The following is a 20,962-nucleotide window of genomic DNA, read 5'->3' as shown; positions in this document are numbered from 1 at the left end:
GGGCGAAACTGGTCAGCAGTGGACCCTGATTTCAAAATATATGAAGTGAAAATGGGAAAATATGTGATTTTTTAGTGGAAAAACTAGCCTGATATTATTTTCAAAATGTCAATTTTTCTTGCTTTTTCTCCAATTAATGAATGTGTGCCTGGATGTGCGCTTTTCTAATATCAAATGCGCACGAAAACGTCCAAAAAATGATCTGACTTTTTGAGCCTCATGAGAGTTTGACAGTAAAAAACTTTGCGAATGACAATTGAACTTTTCTAAAATTGTCGCATGGGAGGATTTGGAAAGGTTACACTATCCGCCAGACACAATAACTTATTTTTGGCGTAGAGACTTTCATCATTGTGTGTAAAATCTTTGCAGGTTATTTCTAAACCTTAGGGCGAGTAAACAAATACCTTTATTGCCAAAGGATTTTAAATGTTTTGCCACTAGTGCTGGGGTGGAATTAAAATTTTGGCAGCTCGAAGAATAAATTCTCCACAAATGAGGAGAATTTTCTCCAGATTACTTTTATTTCTTCTTCTTCTTCTTATCACATAGAGATCCAAGAATATTGCTGTTTTTCGTAACATTGCAGTTGTTGGGACCATATTGCCAAACGAATTTAGATCATTGTTCTGGAAACTGTTCACCAGCGTGACAAAAATACGGATTTATACTCTTTGCAGCTTTATTTTGGACACATTGAAAACACAACAGGACAGACTGAGAGCACGGCTATTTGGAAATTAAACCCATTGCCAATAATTCAAAAGGAGAAATTTCGACAGGGCCCCATGTGCGGCGTACTGCCAGGCAGAGGGAGAGCGAGAGAGGGGAGCGCAGTAGGTTCATCTGGAGGTCAGCCACAGCACCAAGATAAATCTGCATCCTCTCAGAGCCACCAGCAGAGCTCGCTTTAGGCCAAGTTCACTGTCACCCTGCTGTATAGAAGGAGGAAAACCACTCACACATCCACGGTAGCGCTCGCACACATGCACACACACGCGCGCCTTCCCGTTAATGACACGTTTGCTTGGCGTTGCCTATAAGCATAATGCGTATAAATGAAGTTACCAAAGGACGGAGAGCCTGTGGTAATATCCTGCACTGGAGGGAAACGCTGTGTGAAGGGAGACGGGGAGTAAAACTTAAAAGCTTTGCCACCAACAAAGACTTTTGGCTGCTTTGGTTCCACTAACGCTAATGAACGATTTGCATATTTTACGGCCATATTAGTCTTGAGTGTTGGATTTATCTCCCCCAGTCTGACGTTGGAAGCACCACAAAGGATACAATTGCATTCTGGATCTTGGGCTGGCGTCTTATCTGCTTATGAAATTTGTGAAAATGATCATTGTGGTGGCAAAGGGATGCGCACATTGTTAAAAGCGACTTTTGGTTCCAAAGGGGCCCAGATATCTCAGTGGGCTGCGGCTGATGAGGGCGAGATAGCGGCAGAAGAGGAGGAAAAATTGGGGTCAAAAGTTTACGCGCTGAACAAGTCTCCGTCATCTGTTCACTCGGAGCTTGATGCCAGCCTTATAATAGCGATCTTGACTCTCCACACAAAAGACAGAATAGCTTTGCATTACATATGTTGCACGGTGCACTCCAGGTGAACCCTGGAAGCGCAGTGACCTCGCGTTTGGGACCGGGGGAGGGGACCCCCCACCCGTCCCCAGCAACAAGATTGAGTGGCTGGCGTTTTATTAGGGCGGTTGATTGGTGAATTTCCTTTGAATAAATTGCATTTGATATGTTTGGGGACGAGGGCAAAATTTGCATTTTGAGGATTGATACTCTCGACCCGGTCACAGGGTAATGGGAAGGCCCACAGCCCCCAAAATGCGCCCCCGGATCCCTTAAAAAACATTTAGCCCCTCTCTTCCTGATCAGCTGAATAGAATCCTTTTTAAAAAACAGAAATGGCACAGATGTTTTTCTGAGACTCATAAAGGGGCGCTTTTAAAAATATATATTTTTTGCGCATTGTAATTTTCTTTTTCATGTGGCCTATTTAACTGCTTTCGAAAAATAAAACAATTATTTAAGCAAGTTAAAGTAGTGAACCTTTCGTTGAAGGTGTATAAAGGCACAATAGGATTTGATATGAATAGAAAAGGAAGGCAGATGAACAAAATGACACCAAAAACAAATTATTTCGTCGAAATTTCGTTTGCGTAAAACAATAGAAACTGGGTCCTCCTAATTTGTAAAACTTCTTGCATAGAACCGGCAACATAACCCACGTAATCACAACTATTTTTTTGTTTAAAAATACAACCAAAATCTTTTTATTTCACTTAAAACTTCTATTATGACAATTACATACACTTTGAAATGAAGCAGTGAAATCTGAACCACTTCCGATTTCAAAAACTTTTTGACCTCATATTTACATGAAAATCATTGAAAATAAGAACTTTTATTTCACAAATATCCAAAGTAGATGCTGATTTATTTTGTAACTTCAACACATTTACGAATATACAAATGTACAGAAACTGAATACATTAGAAGTTAAAATCTGTAGTAGAAGTTTCGAGGCTTTTACGCACAATGAAATGTTCACGTTTAAATATGGTTTTTTTTTTTTAAATTAGTATGCTGTTTCCCAGATTTATTCAGTGAGGTTACATTGAAATGTAAGGTGTCCTTAATGAAGAGCAGACAGCTAATTCAGTCACAAAACACAGTGCAACATGTAGTTATCATACATACACGTTTTAACCGTATTATTAAGAACAAACAATATTTCAGATGTTTTCAGTTCTGTGATTGCAGATATTTACAGACTACCTCTCTGGTTGATAATTCTCGCCCTGAAATGTCTAATGTAACTGATTTAACTTTTAAAAATTGTATTTTAAAGCGTGTCACTCATAGTTTGAGCAGCTTTTGGACAGTTGGGCTCATAGGCCTTATTTTTTTCAGATTTTCAGGACATTAGCTGAAGAGCTTCTGCTTGAAATCTAAAATTCTCGCTCAGTGTTGCAGTAATTACAGCTGCCCCTTCACGCAGAGGAACAAGGAAGATGTCCATACGCTTTCCAAACGATGTAGCTGCTTTTGTTCACCCTTTATTCCCCTTCAAACTTGAACATCCCTATAAGTGTAAATAAAAGCAACAGCTATGGAGAAAGGATAAAGACCATTTTAAGCATTTTAGAAAACTAATTAATTTCATTCTTGTTATAATAACCAAAGGGCGTGAAGAATAAGCACACGTGACACGATGTAAAATAGGGGAAAAAAATACTTTATTATCAGTGTTTACCTTTATCAAAATATTTCCATAAAGGCATGAAATGTGTTTCTTTAGTCCGGATCCTTGGCACATCTTGAATGCAGAGAGAATTTTTTATTCAGGGCTCCAAATAGACAGGAGACCTTGTGAGCGCCATCTGCAATCTGTCACCATCGTCACAGCACTTCTCTGATAATCTAAATTTACAGTAAACTGTCAGCATGATGTATTCTGGTTAAATAGACCTTCACTTCACAGTATATGCTCTGAAAGCGAACACCCCGCCATGGCTGTTAGCTTATTTTGTACAAAAATAAAATCCTAACACAAGCCTGTAACGGTTTCTGTGCGCGTCAGGGGGAGACTGGGTTTTGCATTTTGCGTAAAATTGCTTAGGAAGTGTGAGCTGGATTCAGATAGTTACGAAATGCTGCATTCTAGTCTACTGGCCAGTTGGATGATTATTATTCGACTATATTTTGGCATGGCATTGATATTTCCATGAGCTTTGGCATTCAGCAGAATCCTACAGGCCTGCACTAGATAACTAAATACTTCTTTTATCTCACTGAATCAGACTCTGGAGCCTCCGTAATGATTTTTAATGAAGTTTTTCACAGCTTAATGTCAAGAAATACATAATAATATAGCCCATAGCAACAAGTAGAGTGGTGCGTAAAACAGCCGCCGTCATTCACACGTGGATAACTTACAGTAAGTGGATAATAGCCGAGCTGACCTGGCCCATATTTATACAGGACCTATATATAATAGAATGGCAGCAGAGTGTAAATTTAGATATCATGTGAAGTCGTCTTACCCGCTGACATTATGTTGACATATTGCCTCTCAGGTGGTCTCTTGGCCATACGGATACAGTGAGTCTTTGGCGCAAAGTACATCAGCTGCCACGTACAGTGAGTTAGGTGCAGGAAAGCCTGTAAGATACACAAGGTAGCAGCTCGAGTGCGCTAATAAGAGAAGAATGGCAACTGTTTGAAGAGCACAAACTCAGGCCTGAGTGCTTTCAGTCGTCATATCCAAAATGTCGAAGTGCACTGATGGAGATAAGCAGAATGAAAAATCTGTTTCATTAAGGAATCAGCCCATCTGCAGCAGATCTTTGCGGGTTTAGGGTCCCTCTCTTCCACAGATGCACATTTGTATCTCATAGCTGTAGTTCAGCGTGTGGACTCCTTAACTAGTTGTACGTCTTTTTGCACATTTTTTAAAAATCCTTTGGGGACCTTCCGGGGGTGCTGACCCGCGCTAAGTGCTGCTCCCCACTCTCAACATCTCCCCAGAGCTGAACAGAGCCCGCAAAACTGAAGTCCAAGTCCGGGGTGAACCCCAGGTCACTGCGTCTAACAGATATGAAAATGTCGCCTCTTTGGAAGAAAAAGGGCACGCCTTGTTGTTTAACAAAGACTGTCAATGGGCAAGATTAATCAGAAACAAAATGGAAACGGTGTCACTTTGGGGTCAGGCAGAAGTTATCTCTGTTTAGGGGAGCGAATAGAATAGAGAGGGGGGACCAGGGAAGAAAAAAGGGAGAGAAAAGAAAGCTTTCAATATTTCCGAAGTTTGGCCTCTTGTTTCTCCATGCAGAGGCCTTGTTGACGTGGACAGTGTGGATGAGCTTTGTGAGGAGCTGCTGCATCCTAAAGGGACACAGATACAGTGTGGCACCTCGGACATGGAGGGGAAACAGGAGCTGGACGTGACGGCTGATGACGGTCAGACTCTTTTTATTCTCTTTACCTTATAAACACACAGCTACCAAAAACATAGATTAAGGGTTTATTTTGCAATACATTTAAATGTATGAAAAATGTTCAAAGGCTGATCCTGAATTTGTGTGATTTATTTCCCTAGAATAATTCCACTATTATTATTATTATTATTATTATTATTATTATTATTATTATGATTATTATTATTATTATTATTATTATTATTATTATTATTATTATTATTATTATTATTATTATTGTTATTATTATTATTATTATTATTATTATTATTATTATTATAGTACATTTAGTACGCCCTCTTTCCAGATCATATTTTCATTGTTGCAGCTCATGACCATGTGGCATTGTAGCACAGAAGAGTTAACCAGTATTGTAAATCTTTATTTAAATGTTGGCAAATAGATTGTGACAGAGGTTTTTACATATTTCCGGGTTTTTCCAGGGTTACAACAACTGTTTGTGTCTTAGATCTGAGCTCATTCCTGCTGTATAAACTCATTCAGGCTGACAGTTCTTACTGTAAATGTTTGTGCCGGTTTAAAATCCCACGCTTTGTTTTGGCATCTGGCTGCAAAACAAGACAGGTGTCTTTTTAAAGTATTTGTCCAGTGTTTGACCGAGCTTTTCAGTACCAGGTAACACCAGAGAGCTGTTAATGCACGCAGTGCACGCTGACAGCACTAAAGAGGTTTAATGTGGGCAAGCAGAGAGCAAAAACAGCCTCAGATCGTTGCCATGTTCTGGCAGGCCACGGAAAAATAGGCGTTGTTTTATATTTGTGACAGTGAAATAAGCTTAGAAAAATTGTGCAACCAAAGGATGTGTGCTTTCTGCAGTTCATGTGCGTTTATCATTCAGGGTTTATACACACTCAGGCTTCATATGCAGGCGTGGATGTCCGCAGAGAAGCGGCTCGCCAGGAGGCTGGTGCACTGATTCTATTTTCGATCATTTGAATAGGCAAATATGTTACACTGCAATGTTTTTGTTGTTGCCATGTATGCCTTTTTAATAGGATGCAACATATTCTGAAGTCCAACAAGCAGCATTTAGGATTCTCAGAGATAGTGTTTTGTTTGTGGACAGCCTGTATTTTCTCAGGCTTTGGATTTTTATCTGTTTCAGAGGAGGAGGACTGTTTCTCTTGCAGGAGAGCCTCACCCACATAACTTTGGCAGTAAACAAGTTAGTTGATTGGTTTTGCTTTATATACTGTGATTTAATAAGGAAAACACCAACGTAAGCCAGTCCGAGCAGCGTCGGTGGTACCAGTGCCATGCTTTCCATTGGTTCCTGTTTACATGATGCCCACAGGACACGCGGTGATTGGTGGCTCCTCACACGTGACCAGGCAACTTTGTACATTTGACAGGGAGTAGGAGGGTTTTGTGGAGATCAGAAAAACGACAGCGCGATAAAAATTAGTATTGTTGCACTTCACAAATTAATGACCATGAGTTCCTACTTGATAAACTCCAACTATATCGAGCCTTCCTTTCCTCCATGCGACGAATATCAGCAGAGCGGATACATCCCCAACCCTGGAGATTACTACGAGCGGCCAAAAGATACGGGCTTCCCCCATCACGACGAGCCATCCTATCCGAGGTCAAACTACACAGAATCGGGATACGATTACGGTAACGTCCCCGCCACCGGACTCGACGATTTCGGCGACGGGCACCACGCACAGCCGCAGCCGGTTCCACAAAGCCACGGTCCTCGCCTCACCGCGGCCCCAGACGGTGGCGCAGGGGCAAATGCCAGCAAAGACTGCAGCCTCGCCGGTGAGGTTTATCCCGGCGTAGCGAAGGGCAAGGAGCCGGTGGTCTATCCTTGGATGAAAAAGGTCCACGTTAACACCGGTGAGTTATCGTCACGGTTAAACAGCAGAACCACTGAGAAACAACCACTGGAACACACGCAAGCCTATTGAGGCAGCACTAGTAGCAGCCCTTACAACAGCAATTTACGACTATCGAGCAGCAGGGTCGGTAATTAAGGACCCTCGTAAATTTTATTGCCTGTGTTCATCTGTCGGGGCCATGTGCCTTTGTTGCTTTTTAACCCAAACTACCTCCACCACTGGAGCCAAGCCAAACTGTAATATTCAACCCCGCTGTTTTGTTAATCATTTCTAAGCTTGATCTGTCCCTGGATGCGAGTGCTTGTACACTCGGCATCTCCACATTAAGGTCATGTCCGTAACTGAAACAAGACCGAGTAAAGCAAACAAAGCGGCTGCAATTTTCCCCCCACCAAACCCAGAATTCGTTTCTGATTTTCCACCCTGGTAACGTGTCCAGTGGCGAAACTAAGGGTCTGGAAATGAACGCTATCAACCTGCTTGTAACACCTGCTTGCTTGCCTGTGTATGGCTTTTTTTTCTCCCAGTCAATGCCAGTTACAATGGAGGAGTGCCCAAGAGGTCCCGCACTGCCTACACCCGCCAGCAGGCTCTGGAGCTGGAGAAGGAGTTCCACTTCAACCGGTACCTGACTCGGCGCAGGCGGGTGGAGATTGCGCACACCATGTGCCTGTCCGAACGCCAAGTCAAGATCTGGTTTCAGAACCGGAGGATGAAGTGGAAAAAGGAGCACAAGCTGCCCAACACCAAGATCCGCTCCTCCAGCTCGGCCTCGTCCTCAGCCTCGGGGGCCCAGCAGCAGCAGCAGCAGATCAAAACAGGCCAGCAGCTCGTCCCCACGCCGTGCACCGCAGGTCTATAGTGCATGAACGAACCCCCTCCACCCCCCAAAAAAACCCAATCCAGACTGAGATGGCGAATAACACAAGTGGAATTTGATGGACCGATTCTCAGTATTTTACACACATGGTGTTATCGCTTTCACCTTGCCTCTGCCATTGGGCCCCTGTCACGTCCTTTGTGCCCTTTCCCTCTCCGGTCGCCCTCTTCATATAAGCTTGAAATTCACCTTTAATTGCCACGGTGGCAACTGAAGTGTTTATATATTTGATTATTATTATGAAAGAAGGATAACGCACATTCAAACGTAGGACTTGGAGCAAAATGTATCATTTCAGTTAAAATTGAGTGAGGTGAAAGTAAGTTGGAACTCATTTTTTTCTATGTTCTCTTTGATTGTTTTTTTTTTCTATTATTGCTCATGGAAAGTTCTAATATACTTGAAAGATATTTAGCGAGACTCTATAGATGCCTGCTAGTAAACCAGACGGCTGTTAGAGATATGGCATCAGTTAGAGTAGCAGTATAGTTTGTGTGTTTGAGTGGGTTGGTTCACTGTTGAATGTAGTCCAGGTGACTTTCACTTCTAATGTACATAGACAAATCATAACGAAGGCACAATAAGGAAAGCGTTTCGTCGAGTAAGATTCTGTTCGTTGGTGTTGTACGGTCTAGTTTTATTTGTGCTAGTGCGTCCTATGTTGTGCTGTGTTCTAAACTGTGAATATTTGTATGTGTTGTCTCAGTAATGACCGTTGTGATGTAGGCTAGTGTAGGATAAACTTGTCCTTGTGAAATAAATATGTACTTCACTTATAAGGCTGACATGGCTTCGGATGTTTTGTCACCGCAAGTATCGATTTCTCTTTAGTGCAACATGTATTTTTGAAGCCGCTTCTATCAACCAAGATTTAGGAGCCTCATATTTAAATTGAAATCTAATTTTAGATATTCCAATTTCATACATAAACACTTAAACAGCTTGTGGATTTTGAAAAATATTGTCTTTTATAAACTGAGTCACTCATCCAATGTTTGGAGATGCGTGCGTAAAACGTAATAGTGTGTTGGAGTATTGAACAATTTACTGTGCCACACGGTGAAAACATTGTGGATGTGTCTGTTTCTCTCTTTTTTATATTTACCTGAATAGAATAAAAATCTATTTGCTCTATTTTATGGTATTTACACAGAGGTTTAACTTCGTATTCAGCGCGCAATCTTGCGCTCTCCGTCTAAAATCAGATTTATACAGAAGGAAAAACATGCTCACGTTATGAATGTGTGTAATCTGTTCAGAGTTAAGTCTGTTCTAAGAAATGCATTACCAAGTACGCACGTTGACAAAAGCGTGTAGGTATGCCTGAGTCTGTTATGTCTTTCATTGCTCAACTATTTCTAATGCGTAAAATGTGCATCGATGTCATGCGTATTTTCGTGGATTGAGATGAGATGTGGCAGAAATATATGAAGGCAGGTATCAGCTGTTGTCTCTAAAGCTTTGCAGGCTTTACTGACACGGGAATAAGACCAAACCCAAATTGTTACAAGTATCCGGCCACACATATTGTTCTCACTTGCCATTACGAGGAGATCTCAGCCAAGCTCAGTGCACCAGAGTGTGAGTGTTGGTCACTACCTGCTACATCCAAACAATAGAGAGTTCAACTCGAGGACACGGCCGGCTCTGGCCAATCACCGGCTCGCAGCACTTCTTCTGACCCCTGACCTTTCGACACACACAGCGTTCAGATCATACATCAGCGCTGAAACCTCAGCGAGCTTTTTCTTTAAGATTTACCCAGAGACGGCGCGGAAACAAAAACGGTGTTTAAGTGTGAATGTGAGCCATGAATTCTCCCAAAATTATTCTAAGAGACAGCTCTCCTGCAAATCATCACAGAAACACTCCTGCCAGGCCGCGTGGAGAGGGTAGAAATGAGCAGAATCGAGCTGATAATAAACATGTTATTTAGTGCAGTTTTCTATATATGTTTGCACTTATGGTTATAGTTCAATGATATGTCAATATTTGCATAATGGATGGGATTGCAGCGCACTTAATCGTAAATTATCTGGCGTTCATAAAACATCCCAAAGTAAAATCGACAGTGACAGACGCGTAAAGTAGAATTTATATGTATTTCAGAGGCAGCTTTCCAACTTCGCTGTAGTTGTCTTGCATGTTGGTAAATATTTTAGTCTGCGTGAGAAAAATAATTTTAAAAAAAAATTAATACATTTACTGCAAAAATGCCTAACTTCCCCAGCACTGTGCAGCAGTTTCCTCAGGACATGGAAGCTGTGCAGAAGATGGCATTGAGGCTGATTGGCACCGATTTTGCGCAGACTCCAAGAAGTCCAACTATAGTTAAATTATAGATATCAAGTCATTTGATTCGCGAATAGAGGTCGCTTCCAATGTACTGAAATTTTAATTCGCCCATTCACGTGACTTGTTGAATAATGAATGCCCCGGGGTCAGAAATAGATCTGAAAATCTGACTTATTTTCATTTGAAGTGATCCTCTGCAGCGTGCGAGTCAGATCTCCTCTCCTCTGATAAAACTCTGTCCGCTGGAAATAGACCGTCATGACCTGTGAGTAGATTTGGATGATTTTTGTTTTCGCTTTAAAAATGGATAAAATATCCTTGAAGTAAAGTTTGTTTTATGGTATTCTAGTGTATATTCTTGGATTTTGTAATCTGATATATGCTTTTTAATCTGTACATTGCTGTCTTGTTGCACCAATATCGCAATTTTCTTATTATAGAGCTCCTTGAAAAAAAAACTCTCTCTGATTTTGAAGCACCTGAATTGGTTAAAAAACAAAGTTATTACCTAATATAGGTATATGCATTTTGTGCTAAAACACTGAGAATTAAATTGATGTATTCTATAGGATCTCTCAGTAAATCTAATTCAAGACAACAGGTGTAACTTTCCTAGACAAGAGTAACGATGGTGACTCCTTCTCTGCACGTTGCCATTCAAAAGTAATTAAATAGTTCACCAAAGTGTTTACCAATGAAATAATATGCAGTTTACTGCAGAGGCAAAATGTGCTGTAGGTTTAGCTGCAAAGTTTCTGGATGTAAAACAAAATTATATGATAAGACAGAACAGTCTGTATTAATTTGGAAAAGATTAATCTTAATTGCATGTCTACGCGCATAAAAACATTACTGAGGTGTTTCCATGAATTCTGCCAATAAAAGTTGGTGACTTAAAAGCTTGACTCGATGTATTTACATTAAAATTTTAATACAAAAGTGATAGAAAATGTATTTTAACAGCAGTAGCAATGTGACTGTTGCTTCAGCTTAGAATAAAATGGAACATGATCAATTTACACGCAGTTAAACATGAACATGAAGTTCTTAGAGACTTTATTATTATTATTATTATTATTATTATTATTATTATTATTATTATTATTATTATTATTATTATTATTATTATTATTATTATTATTATTGTTGTTGTTGTTGTTGTCAGTAGTAATAGCAGCACTGCCCTGTTTTGCACTTACCTCAGAAATTTAACACGTTTTTTTAAACATAATTTAACATCTATTGCACAAAAACCTAAACTGATAAATTCCCGGTCACAATAAACAGACAGTTTCAAGATGAAAATTAAAATTGCTTTATTACAACCACCTTTAAACAAACAGTTCAACTGTCCCTCAGTGTCGCTCTGGGTTCATTAGGCCTACAGAGACGGTCTCCGCTCAGCTTAAGGCGTTGAATTTCGCATTAGCCTTGATATTGGATGGTGTAAACCTCGCAGAAAGAGTTATCTTCGGCTGAGAGTATCGGTAACCCAAGCCTGGCTGTTAAGAGCTCCCAGTGTCAACATTGTGGGAAGATATGGACCGCTGTCTGGCCAACATCCAGAGGTCTGCGTTTCTAACTCCTCTCCGCTGACAGTGATAAGGAGCTCTGATTTGCGTAAACACCTCTGAAACATTAGTTTTACGCTGAAGCAGTGGAGATTTTAAACATAATCAATCAGCTTTTGTTAAAAGGACAAGAAAATAGTGCATCAAAAAGTGTGGACAAATAAAGTGGGCTACCAGCTGAGGGTTTCCATCTTCTCCTTGTTTTGAACCCCAGATAACTTCCCACTCAGCTCTCCATGCCTCTGCCCGGGTCAGGGAAAAGTTCAGGTGCGGTGGCGAAAGGCAGCGTGGGGATTATCTTCCAATGCCGGGCCATGTCGAGCCATGTAATCCTGCTGACAGCTCCACGTCTGCAGAAGAGGAAAAATAACAGATTGCAGACACAAACATTTAACAAAACAGAAGTAGTTTTCTTTTCACAAACACGCGTCTAAAAGCTCCAAAAACGCTCGTGTTTAACCCTCATTACTCTTCCTCTCATCTCCCGGGTTAGATTTATTGAATGTGAATTAATAAGAGCTGCTCTGAGTCTTGCTTCTGTCTTTAAAAGTTTAGCACTCAAGTTGTAGTTTGGGAAGACAAAGGCTCGTGTGGGAGTGGGACGCTGTCTCTGTCCGCCCCGAATGATAAATAGCTGTGGTGGGATTTTTCCACGCCCGCTGCTCGGTGTTGACGGAAAACAAGCGCCAAACGGTGCCGAGAAGAGAGAAGCTCTTCCGGGCTACGACTTTTGGCAAAACTTGCAGAGTCAGAAGCCAGATATTGTTCCATGGCGCGCGTGGCACACTCTTTAGGCGGTAATTTGTTTGTATTCAGACGGTTATGGCAAACTAAAAGCCCCAAACAGTCTATTTCTGTTCGCCAGCCTGTAATATTTGGCGTCACTCAGCTGCTCATAGGAAACGCATAAGTGCATGTAGGTCTAATGGGGGTCCATGTAGTGATCAGCGGGGTCGAGCAGCCTCACTTTGGTCATCTCGCTTCCACTTTCCGCTCACTGCTGACTGACAGGCTCCCCTCACGACCACCGGGACGCACAGCCTCCTTGTGTAGGACAGGTAAACGTGTGAGATTTTGTTTTTATTTACCCACCAGCATGCGGACTTTGGTGATGGAGGACCAGAGGCTGACTAAGTGGTACTGAAGCACGAGTCTGACAATGAGGACGGGGGGCGATGTTGAGTTGGGTTTTCTGTGCAGCCCTGACTGTGTCGTAAAGAGAACTGCAGAAGCTGGAGTGATGAGTAATGATTAAGCCGCCCTTAAATGGTATTTTGTGCGCAAAGCTTTCCCCATCTCACATAGTGCGAATTATAACGCTGCAGTGCAAACATTCTGGTTGCAGCGCGGCTCAGGGCTGCGTCTGCACTTGAAACTCAGCATAATACGGCAGGATTAGCTCTCCGAGCCGCTAACAGGCACCAAATATATGGCACTTTAAAACTGACAGAGCAGCCTTTTCCCTCTGAATGGGCGACACGTGGAAAAAGCTGCTTCTCTGTGAGAGGCTCGCTGCTCTGCCAGATACATTGCAGTGTCACATACCCCTCTTTTTTCTCCCTCCAAACTGATTCGTTTCTCTTCAGGGGCAATGACTGCCTCCATTAATGATTCACGGGCTCAAATAAAAGGGATTTAAGTTGACGTTGCGTCACGTGAGCGGGGCGCATAATACTGCGCGGTGTTATGGCACTGGGAAGAAAACCGGAGCCCCGGTCTGGCCATATGATGCAGATTATATGCGGGTTACCCCCACTTTCCGTGAGGGGAGTCCTGGCTTTGTAGTTTTGTTTATCGAGGGGAGAAAAAGAAAGTAGACTGACAGAGAGAGGACCCCGGGTTTGTGGATGTATTCTGCTGTCACGGACGGATATGTTTTTCCACGCGGACAGAGTCAGAGCCCGAGCTTTGGGAGGATGGATTTTATTTTGAGGTATTTCCTCCGATTGTTCATTACTGTCGTGAGTTATTGCTGCGCGAGGCAGAGGTCAGTGAAACGGGTCCAGGGTTTTCGCAGGGCGAGAAAATAGACACATATCAAGAAGCCATCGATATTCACCACATCTGTTAATATCTCGGATTCATCGTAACTATCCAAGCGAAACATAAACACACCTATATGATTTACACACATTGTATAAAGGTAGCCATTTCAGAATTTGTCTGAGCCATTAACACCGAGGCAATGTTCCATTTACTGCTTCCTAGACTAGCATTGTAATAAATCCGTCATTAATTTCAGTGGAAACTTAGAACAGAGGAGGAGAAAATGAAATATTTCTTGTTAAATTACATCTTTTACAACGTGCCATTTAGGATAAATAGGCCAGCGTTGCCGTTTGTAAATAAAGCAGCCATTTAAACACCGGCTTGGAAGAAAAAAACCAAAACAGAGCGCACGGGGCTCCAAGGTGCAACCTGTCCTATAAAACAAAAACATCTTGTGTCTTTACGTGTTTTTGTTTTTTTAAATATTAGTATTTATTTTTATTCGTGCGTAAATGATACATCAAGAAGAGCTCCATAAAAAGTGGGGGAAAGCGGTGGGGTTGTGTCGCTCCGCCAGGGAAACGAGGATATAATGGAAGACGGAGTGCCATCCAGGACCGTGCGGCCGCGCTGAGGTCACGGCGCTGCTGCTTGATTTATGGGCGCGGGGACTTGGGGAAGATGGTGCGCCAGAGCTAATGACTATTCGATCCGTTTGTGGAGAAAATGCTCGCAGGCCAGGAGGGAAACAACAAACACGCCATTTGCATAGGCCACTTTTATGTTATTAGTGATATTATGTTGATACTCAGCAATATTTGATTGCAAAGCTGCTTTTGTCTACCAAGAATCTACACTATAGCCTTTTTATGCATTCTATTTATTATATATGTATTTATTTTGCTAGGCTTGTTTTTCCTTGAATATTTTGGTAACTATTTTTGCTAAAAATGCATAAAGAAATTGACATTTCCTGGTTCATTGAAGCTGTGAAGATATTAATTAATCTAAATCTTATTAATCTAAATTATGGACCTAAAAATGTCTTCAAGATACTTACAACGGATTTTACAAGATGTATTTATTTGCTAGACGTGTCTTTTGCTAGACGTGTCTTTTGCGCGTTTAAAACACGGGCCTAAACAGATGAAAACTAGCAACCTGTATATTTAAATTTGACCCAATGTGTTGAAATCAGAGTAAAAATAAAATCCACGCAAATAGAATTTACAGAACACGTTCAAATGTTGGATTATCCTCCGAGAAATTGAAAATACTTATTCCCCTCCTCGTTGCAGAAATCCATTCCAGTAAATTCAGGCCAGCGTACGGTCTCCGAGACACCTTGAACTGCCTTCGGTAAGTCCATATATCTTTATTGATTTGTGTTATGAATGCTTGATGGTGATATCCCTATTCAATTTCTAATAAGTACCACACACGCCCACCAAAGCACAGGCAGGAATAGAGAAGCAGCCCATGGCTTGTATATTTCCTTGTAGCAGCAATACGAGCAGCCCGAGAGCAATAATTCCTTCTCTTCCACTTGTCTTTGTGGTGTAATTTGTCACTATAAAAGTGACGAGGGGAATCGCAGCACTTGGAGCGGTGCCTTACTCATTTCAAAAACTACTTTCTGTGAAAGCCATCTGCTTGAGCTGCTATAGTTTGCTGCACTGAATTTTCTAAAATGTTTTTCCCCTTTATCAACGTTTTAGTTTTTACTCTGCCACGTTGTTTTGCTCCTTATTACGCACGGCAGTATGCAATGACTTTTAACCCTCAGGGCCAAATTAAAGAGAAAGACGAATCAGCATTTTAGCAGAACACAAAGAAGTAAATAATTAAACAATGTGGCTACTTTGGTTCGTGAAAGAAAAAAGCAGAGTTGGCTTAAAAAACATCCTCACGCGTGAATTTTTTGTCCCACTCAACCTCCCACGCCGTCCGTGTGTTCTACCTTTTTAATTGTGTCATTTGAATTTTGTCCCAGAGCCTGAAACCAGCAGAGAAGCTGCAGCTCTGGACGTGTTTACGGCCTGGGGAAGCTGAGAGGAACATAAATCTATTTTTTTCCCCTCAGTCTTTCTTTTTGGCTGCAAAAGGCAGCATTACCATGCAGAGGGATTCCCCCTGCTGCCGGCTCTCTTCTCCCCTGTTCCTCGCTGCATGTCCTCCGATTTGCCTTTTGGTGATGAAACTTCTGTCCATTTTTCACACCCTGATCCTGGAGGGATTCTTCCTTGATACATAAATATATCGAACGCAGCTTTGATCAGCGGTTGTGGTTTCTAATCCTAAAAGATATGGATATTTTTTTTGTATTCTTCATGCCAGAAGCCTTGCAGGGAAATATCTGGCGAAGAAATGAGAACGGATCTTGCGTCCTTGTGCCAGAATCTCTGAATCATATGCAAAAATGCGGGTTAATGATTAAACCGCGGATAGAAGCCCTTTATGTCCCATGGAAATGGAAATGCAACGCGATCAGCGCCTGATTATTCCTTTGTATTCGCCGTCTCTCTCCCAACAGCTCATCCACTGGGCTCATAATTCCACTACAGGACGCAGAGTAAATAATAACAAAAAGATTTAAAACACTTTAGGGAAAGACTCTGCCATTTGTAACGTTGTATTATTTTTTTTTCTAGACACACTACCTCATTTGGTTGGGGGAGGAGGAGAGGCAACCACTTGATTTGAACTGGCTTTCCAAGGCGCTACTTCATTTGCATAATTTTTCTTGTCTATGGTGACGCTCTGGTTCGGGGCAGTTCACTGGTGACTGCATGGTACTGGTGAAGGATCACAGAGTCCAGCATAGCCTTGGCTGAGTTTAATATTGCTATGAAGCCCTGGCCATTGCTCTATAGCATGACGATAAATTCAATCTTGGGGCCAGATAACGCTTATCTCGCTGACCTGACTGCTCACGCCTGCTTTCGTAATCTCGGTTTACCCATCCACGTCGAGTAGAAGAAAAGGAAAAGGAAAAAAGGAAAGGGGCTTCTCTCGGCTCTTCCCTTTTTGTTGTGGCTGCTAATGCCTGGTGTATGGCAGGGCGCAGTCTCCTGCTGCTGCTTCACCCAGTCAGCCCTGCCTTTAAACTTTTCTCTGGATTACTGCTTTGATCGATTTCGTCGCTGAATGAGAAAATATTGCTTGGTGCTCTGCATTCGTCGTAAGAGGATAAGGTAAGCAGGCCAGAAATAGGCTCCCTCGGTTGTAAATGGCGGAGTTTGTGTGTCGCGCGGTGATTTATCACCGTATGACTTAGATCTCGGTTCAGGAAGAGTTCACACACAGTCAGGCAGCCCAGATTTCTCTAGCGTGGAGCAAAGGACTACGCACAGAGCTCAAGTCTGTCTTTTGTCTCTCATTCTCTGCATTTATGACTATCGTAGTGGCTCGCCTGGAGATACACGCCACAAAGCTTTCTGGTTTCTTCTCCAGGTCATCACGAGTGCACATATACCGAAGACACCTTCTTTCAGCCTGCAGTTTAGCTGCGTTTAGGACAATTTATACTGATTTTCCTTCTTGTTATGCACGGCTGCACAAACGCACAGTTGCTCGAGATTTTCATTTTCTTTTTGCTCGGTTTATGGAAATCCTAGTTATATACCTGCTTATGCACTATAGCATATCTATGGAATATAAATAAACAAGATGTGTTTTTATTGCAGCTTGCAGTATTAACAGTGTTATGTTTGGGCTCACATTTACTACCAGACAGCCGGGCCTTTGATTTTAAACATTACAGTATTAATAGGGTTGCATGCAATATTTTGATTGCGTTTATTTTATTTTTATTCAGTGTTAAAATTATCTGCTCCCTTGATTAGGGCGATAGACGATGATAATACAGTGCAGACTAAAGAAATGATGCATGATTTCAAATGCAAATTGCAAATAAACATGGGAATTTTATTTGCATTGAAAGTTATGGCATTTAAATAAAATTAATTATCATGCATTGCTAATATTGCTATTCTTATTATTACTATTAACAGTAGTAGTAATAGTTTGCATTGCTGTTTTTTTTTTTAAACACGGGGATCCAATGCGCCACTGTTTCATTAGTTATGCCATATTATAAAATATTTCCTTAAATTGACCTGTGGATGTGTGTCTCCTATGGTTTATAGTTTCCCAGTAATCCCCCTGGTTACCTGCATGAATTATGAGGGTTTACCAGCAGGTTCTAGCTGCGCCTTCCGCGGGTTTCTGTCCGCTTGAGTACCGGGCTTGGTCGCTCACCGGGCCGCTCATTCCGAGCAGCCAGTCCCGGCCCACTGACCCTCCATATATCACCGCGACGGGCCGCAGTGCAGACAGCACCGACAGCAGCCATTATTATGGGCCTGCGAGGAAAGGTTCACACCATGGTCATGGAGATGCACGGATACCCGCCCGGTTTTTCAGGTTTCCTCGGGGCCCTTCCATTTATCTTGCAGCGTGCAGGGAAAGAAAGGAAGAAAGAAAGAAAAGAAAGAGAGAGAGAATGCGGTTGTTTATGCTTTGCGCCAGGTGGCCGGGGAAGCGCAGTGAAGTTTATCCTGTTAATGAATAAGATTTTTTTTTTCTAATAGGTGAAAAACAACAAAAAATGGGTTAAAAGTTTGGGGGCCACACGGAATGTTTTCACCTGCTACTCAGGAAATTAGATATACTGTTGACAGCCCTGTTGGTAGAATAACATTGTAACAGAAATATTATTTTCTTGTGTGGTAACCCACTAACAGGCAATTTCCACAGCACGAATCTTTGCCTACAGCATTTTCTCCATAAGGTGTATACTGTAACTATATTCGGTTTCATTGTAAATCAGCTCACTGATTTAAAATGTCATGCACTTTCTTGTTAGGTTTCAAAATCATTTGGCAGTCTGAAACGCTTTTGAAAAGGTTTTTTTCATGTTGTTTGGCACAGATGGTAATACAAGGTTAGTACGTGCCTTTGTGCCCTGTGTAAGCCATAAGGTAAACGGTAATAGTCTACAGAATTGTTGGCCCTATCTTGCCTCCATAGTCTCCAGTGTCAGGTCTGTATTGAAAAGTAAGATGGATCGCCACCATTTCTTCTCCTCACAGTGCTTCTTGTAACCCTAGGTTCACCCAAGGAGGCCATTGGCGGAGAGGCGTCACGTGACCACGGGGTGCCAATGTTATTCTACAAGGGTGTCAAGACCCTGTCAGTTTCTGAAATAAATATTGGGAAACGGCGAGATGCAAAAGGCAACCTACTACGACAGCTCCGCAATTTACAGTGGCTACCCATATCAAAGCGCAAATGGCTTCAGTTATGATGCCAATCAGGTCCAATATCCTCGGGCCTCTCATGTGGAAAGTGAGTACCATCGACCTGCCTGCTCTCTGCAGTCTCCTGACGGCTCCGTGGCTCTGCAGAAGCCGGGGGAGATGGCGGAGAGCTGCGACAGGACCACAGCCGTTCAGGCGGCGCAGTCCAAGGTTCATCCCGAAAGCAATCAGCCGCAGGTGCCGGTGTCAGGCCCACCCCCTCCCTCACAGTCCCCCGGTGCTATCAGCCAAAACACAAGCAACGGGTCCAGCCAACCCAGTGCCAAGAACGGCTCACCGACCTCCAATGCTCGCAGCAAACAGATCTTCCCCTGGATGAAGGAATCCCGTCAGAACACCAAGCAGAAACCCACCAGTAGCTCCAGTTCAGGTACTAACAGCCTAAACACTGCTGCTGCTGACACACACACAACTTGATAGCCTCTGACCAGCAAGTTCCATGAGTTTTGCTGAGGGAGGATACAGTAAACATGGGGTATGTCATGGGTGGGGTGGGCAGGTGAAGGGTTAAGAGGAAGGGACAGGCAAACCACAACAGGACAGTACTTTTCCTGGGAAGGTTGTAAAAGGTCACTTTTCTGGGCTGGTGTCTAAGAGGTGTTTATTTTACTCCATCATTTTAAGTCAGTGGTTGGTGATATATAGAATACTGCATTATACCTGTATGGTTTCTTAAAATTATTCAGAAATTCCAGCCAAGAAATACAACAATGTAATCAACAGCTCCCTCAAAAGAATAAATAAAAAAGTGCATTTACTGAGTCCACATCCTGTAAGGATTGGGTCACATTGTCTTGTTAATTCTTTAAAACCTTACATACTGTACAAGTAGTAGTGGACTGTAGATCTAAGCGCCGCATTAGAAGTAGATCCCACCATTTGTCGTCCCTGTGCCCTGCAGCTGACCTGTCCCTACTGTAAACACATCTCCACTGATCACATAATGTTCCCGGAGAGACAACAAACAAACACACACAACAGTTGTTCCAGTTTGTCCTGCTGTTTTGATTAGAGGAAAACTGGGGAGGGGGGCCGGACAGGGGGTATTTACTGAAAGCTCACCAAAATTTAGAAATGCCCATCTTCCCATGACCTAAATTAGGTGGGCAATATTTCCTTTGAGGTTCCGGTTATATTCCACAGTAAGAAATGAAAATGCAAAGTTGTGTGCCTTATTGTTTGGGAAGGTGAGTTTTAAACAACTAGTCAAAGCGATACCCTTTAGGCACGTTTTAAGCACACAAACCCACACAAGCAAGATTTTTTAGTAAATTAAGTGGGATATTTTCAAACTAGGTTATTGGAAGTCTTCAAAAAATAGAAGTAAATGTGATACATTTAAATTTTAGTTTATGTTTAGAAGAGGTATTTAGATTTTTCAAATATGGAAAGCCTTTTAAAACATGTTCTGCATGTATGCAAACCAGATTTTACTGGTTTACGTGGTGATTTGGGTTCAAGGTTTGGATTGTTTTCCTAATATAAACAAAGTAAAGGTTCAGAGTGGTCCTCTTTGTGTGATATTTATATTTTCCCATTTTAGTGGGTAGTTTTTTACTCATATTAGATCGTCATCTAGTGTAAATGCCAAATAGGCAAAGCAGTATGGCAGCCTTCATTGTGAAATATGTTGGTAGTTTAATGGTAACAACCCATTAAAGTACTAACATTTATGGAAAATCCTTTAATGGACTTTTTTGTTCAACTAAATGCTTTGATAAGAGCTGTTTTGGAATGTTTACACAGAACCAGTGGAAACATTCCTCATCTTTACCTGGCCCCTTATGTTGCAATCTATTGGTAATTTTCTATCAATGTTGTCTCTCGTTTGTAGTGAGAGTAAAATGCAGAGCAGTGTGGTTTCAGCGTGTCTTATGCTTGAGAAAGTGTTTTAATTACTTTGAATAATGCGTGGAGGTGCTAGCATTTTTCAAACGTCTTTTACGCACGTTTTACGCACGTACGCACGCTACATGCTAGCAGGTTTTTCAACTCGTGTCTTTTATGTATCAAGCTAACTAGGGTTTTAAAAATGATTTCGTAA

General features: G+C 41.9%; 2 protein-coding genes and 1 long non-coding RNA gene across 3 annotated transcripts in view; 2 read left to right on the top strand and 1 right to left on the bottom strand.

Moving 5' to 3' along the window:
• The window catches only part of hoxa3a (homeobox A3a), a 30,891-nt gene that overhangs the window by 7,351 nt on the left and 2,578 nt on the right, over positions 1-20,962 (top strand). Inside the window, exons 3-4 of the mRNA XM_035949412.2 lie at positions 4,850-4,977; positions 18,709-19,288. Coding sequence (XP_035805305.1) covers positions 18,826-19,288 — 463 coding nt within the window. The 5' untranslated portion in view covers positions 4,850-4,977; positions 18,709-18,825. The remainder of the gene's footprint in view (positions 1-4,849; positions 4,978-18,708; positions 19,289-20,962) is intronic.
• hoxa4a (homeobox A4a) lies at positions 5,296-8,527 on the top strand. The gene is made up of 2 exons (XM_023272943.3): positions 5,296-6,860; positions 7,390-8,527. Exons 1-2 carry the CDS (start codon positions 6,443-6,445, stop codon positions 7,722-7,724), a joined length of 753 nt encoding a protein of 250 aa, XP_023128711.1. The 5' UTR covers positions 5,296-6,442; the 3' UTR covers positions 7,725-8,527.
• Positions 11,337-18,713, bottom strand: LOC129350659 (uncharacterized). Its single transcript, XR_008604131.1, has 2 exons — positions 17,770-18,713; positions 11,337-11,958 (listed from the first exon to the last, which is right to left on the bottom strand). It is a non-coding gene; the product is annotated as an uncharacterized LOC129350659 (long non-coding RNA).

This window comes from Amphiprion ocellaris, chromosome 15, assembly GCF_022539595.1.
Source record: "Amphiprion ocellaris isolate individual 3 ecotype Okinawa chromosome 15, ASM2253959v1, whole genome shotgun sequence".
In the NCBI taxonomy this organism is placed as follows: Eukaryota; Metazoa; Chordata; class Actinopteri; family Pomacentridae; genus Amphiprion; species Amphiprion ocellaris.
This window is presented reverse-complemented; position numbering and strand designations above follow the sequence as displayed.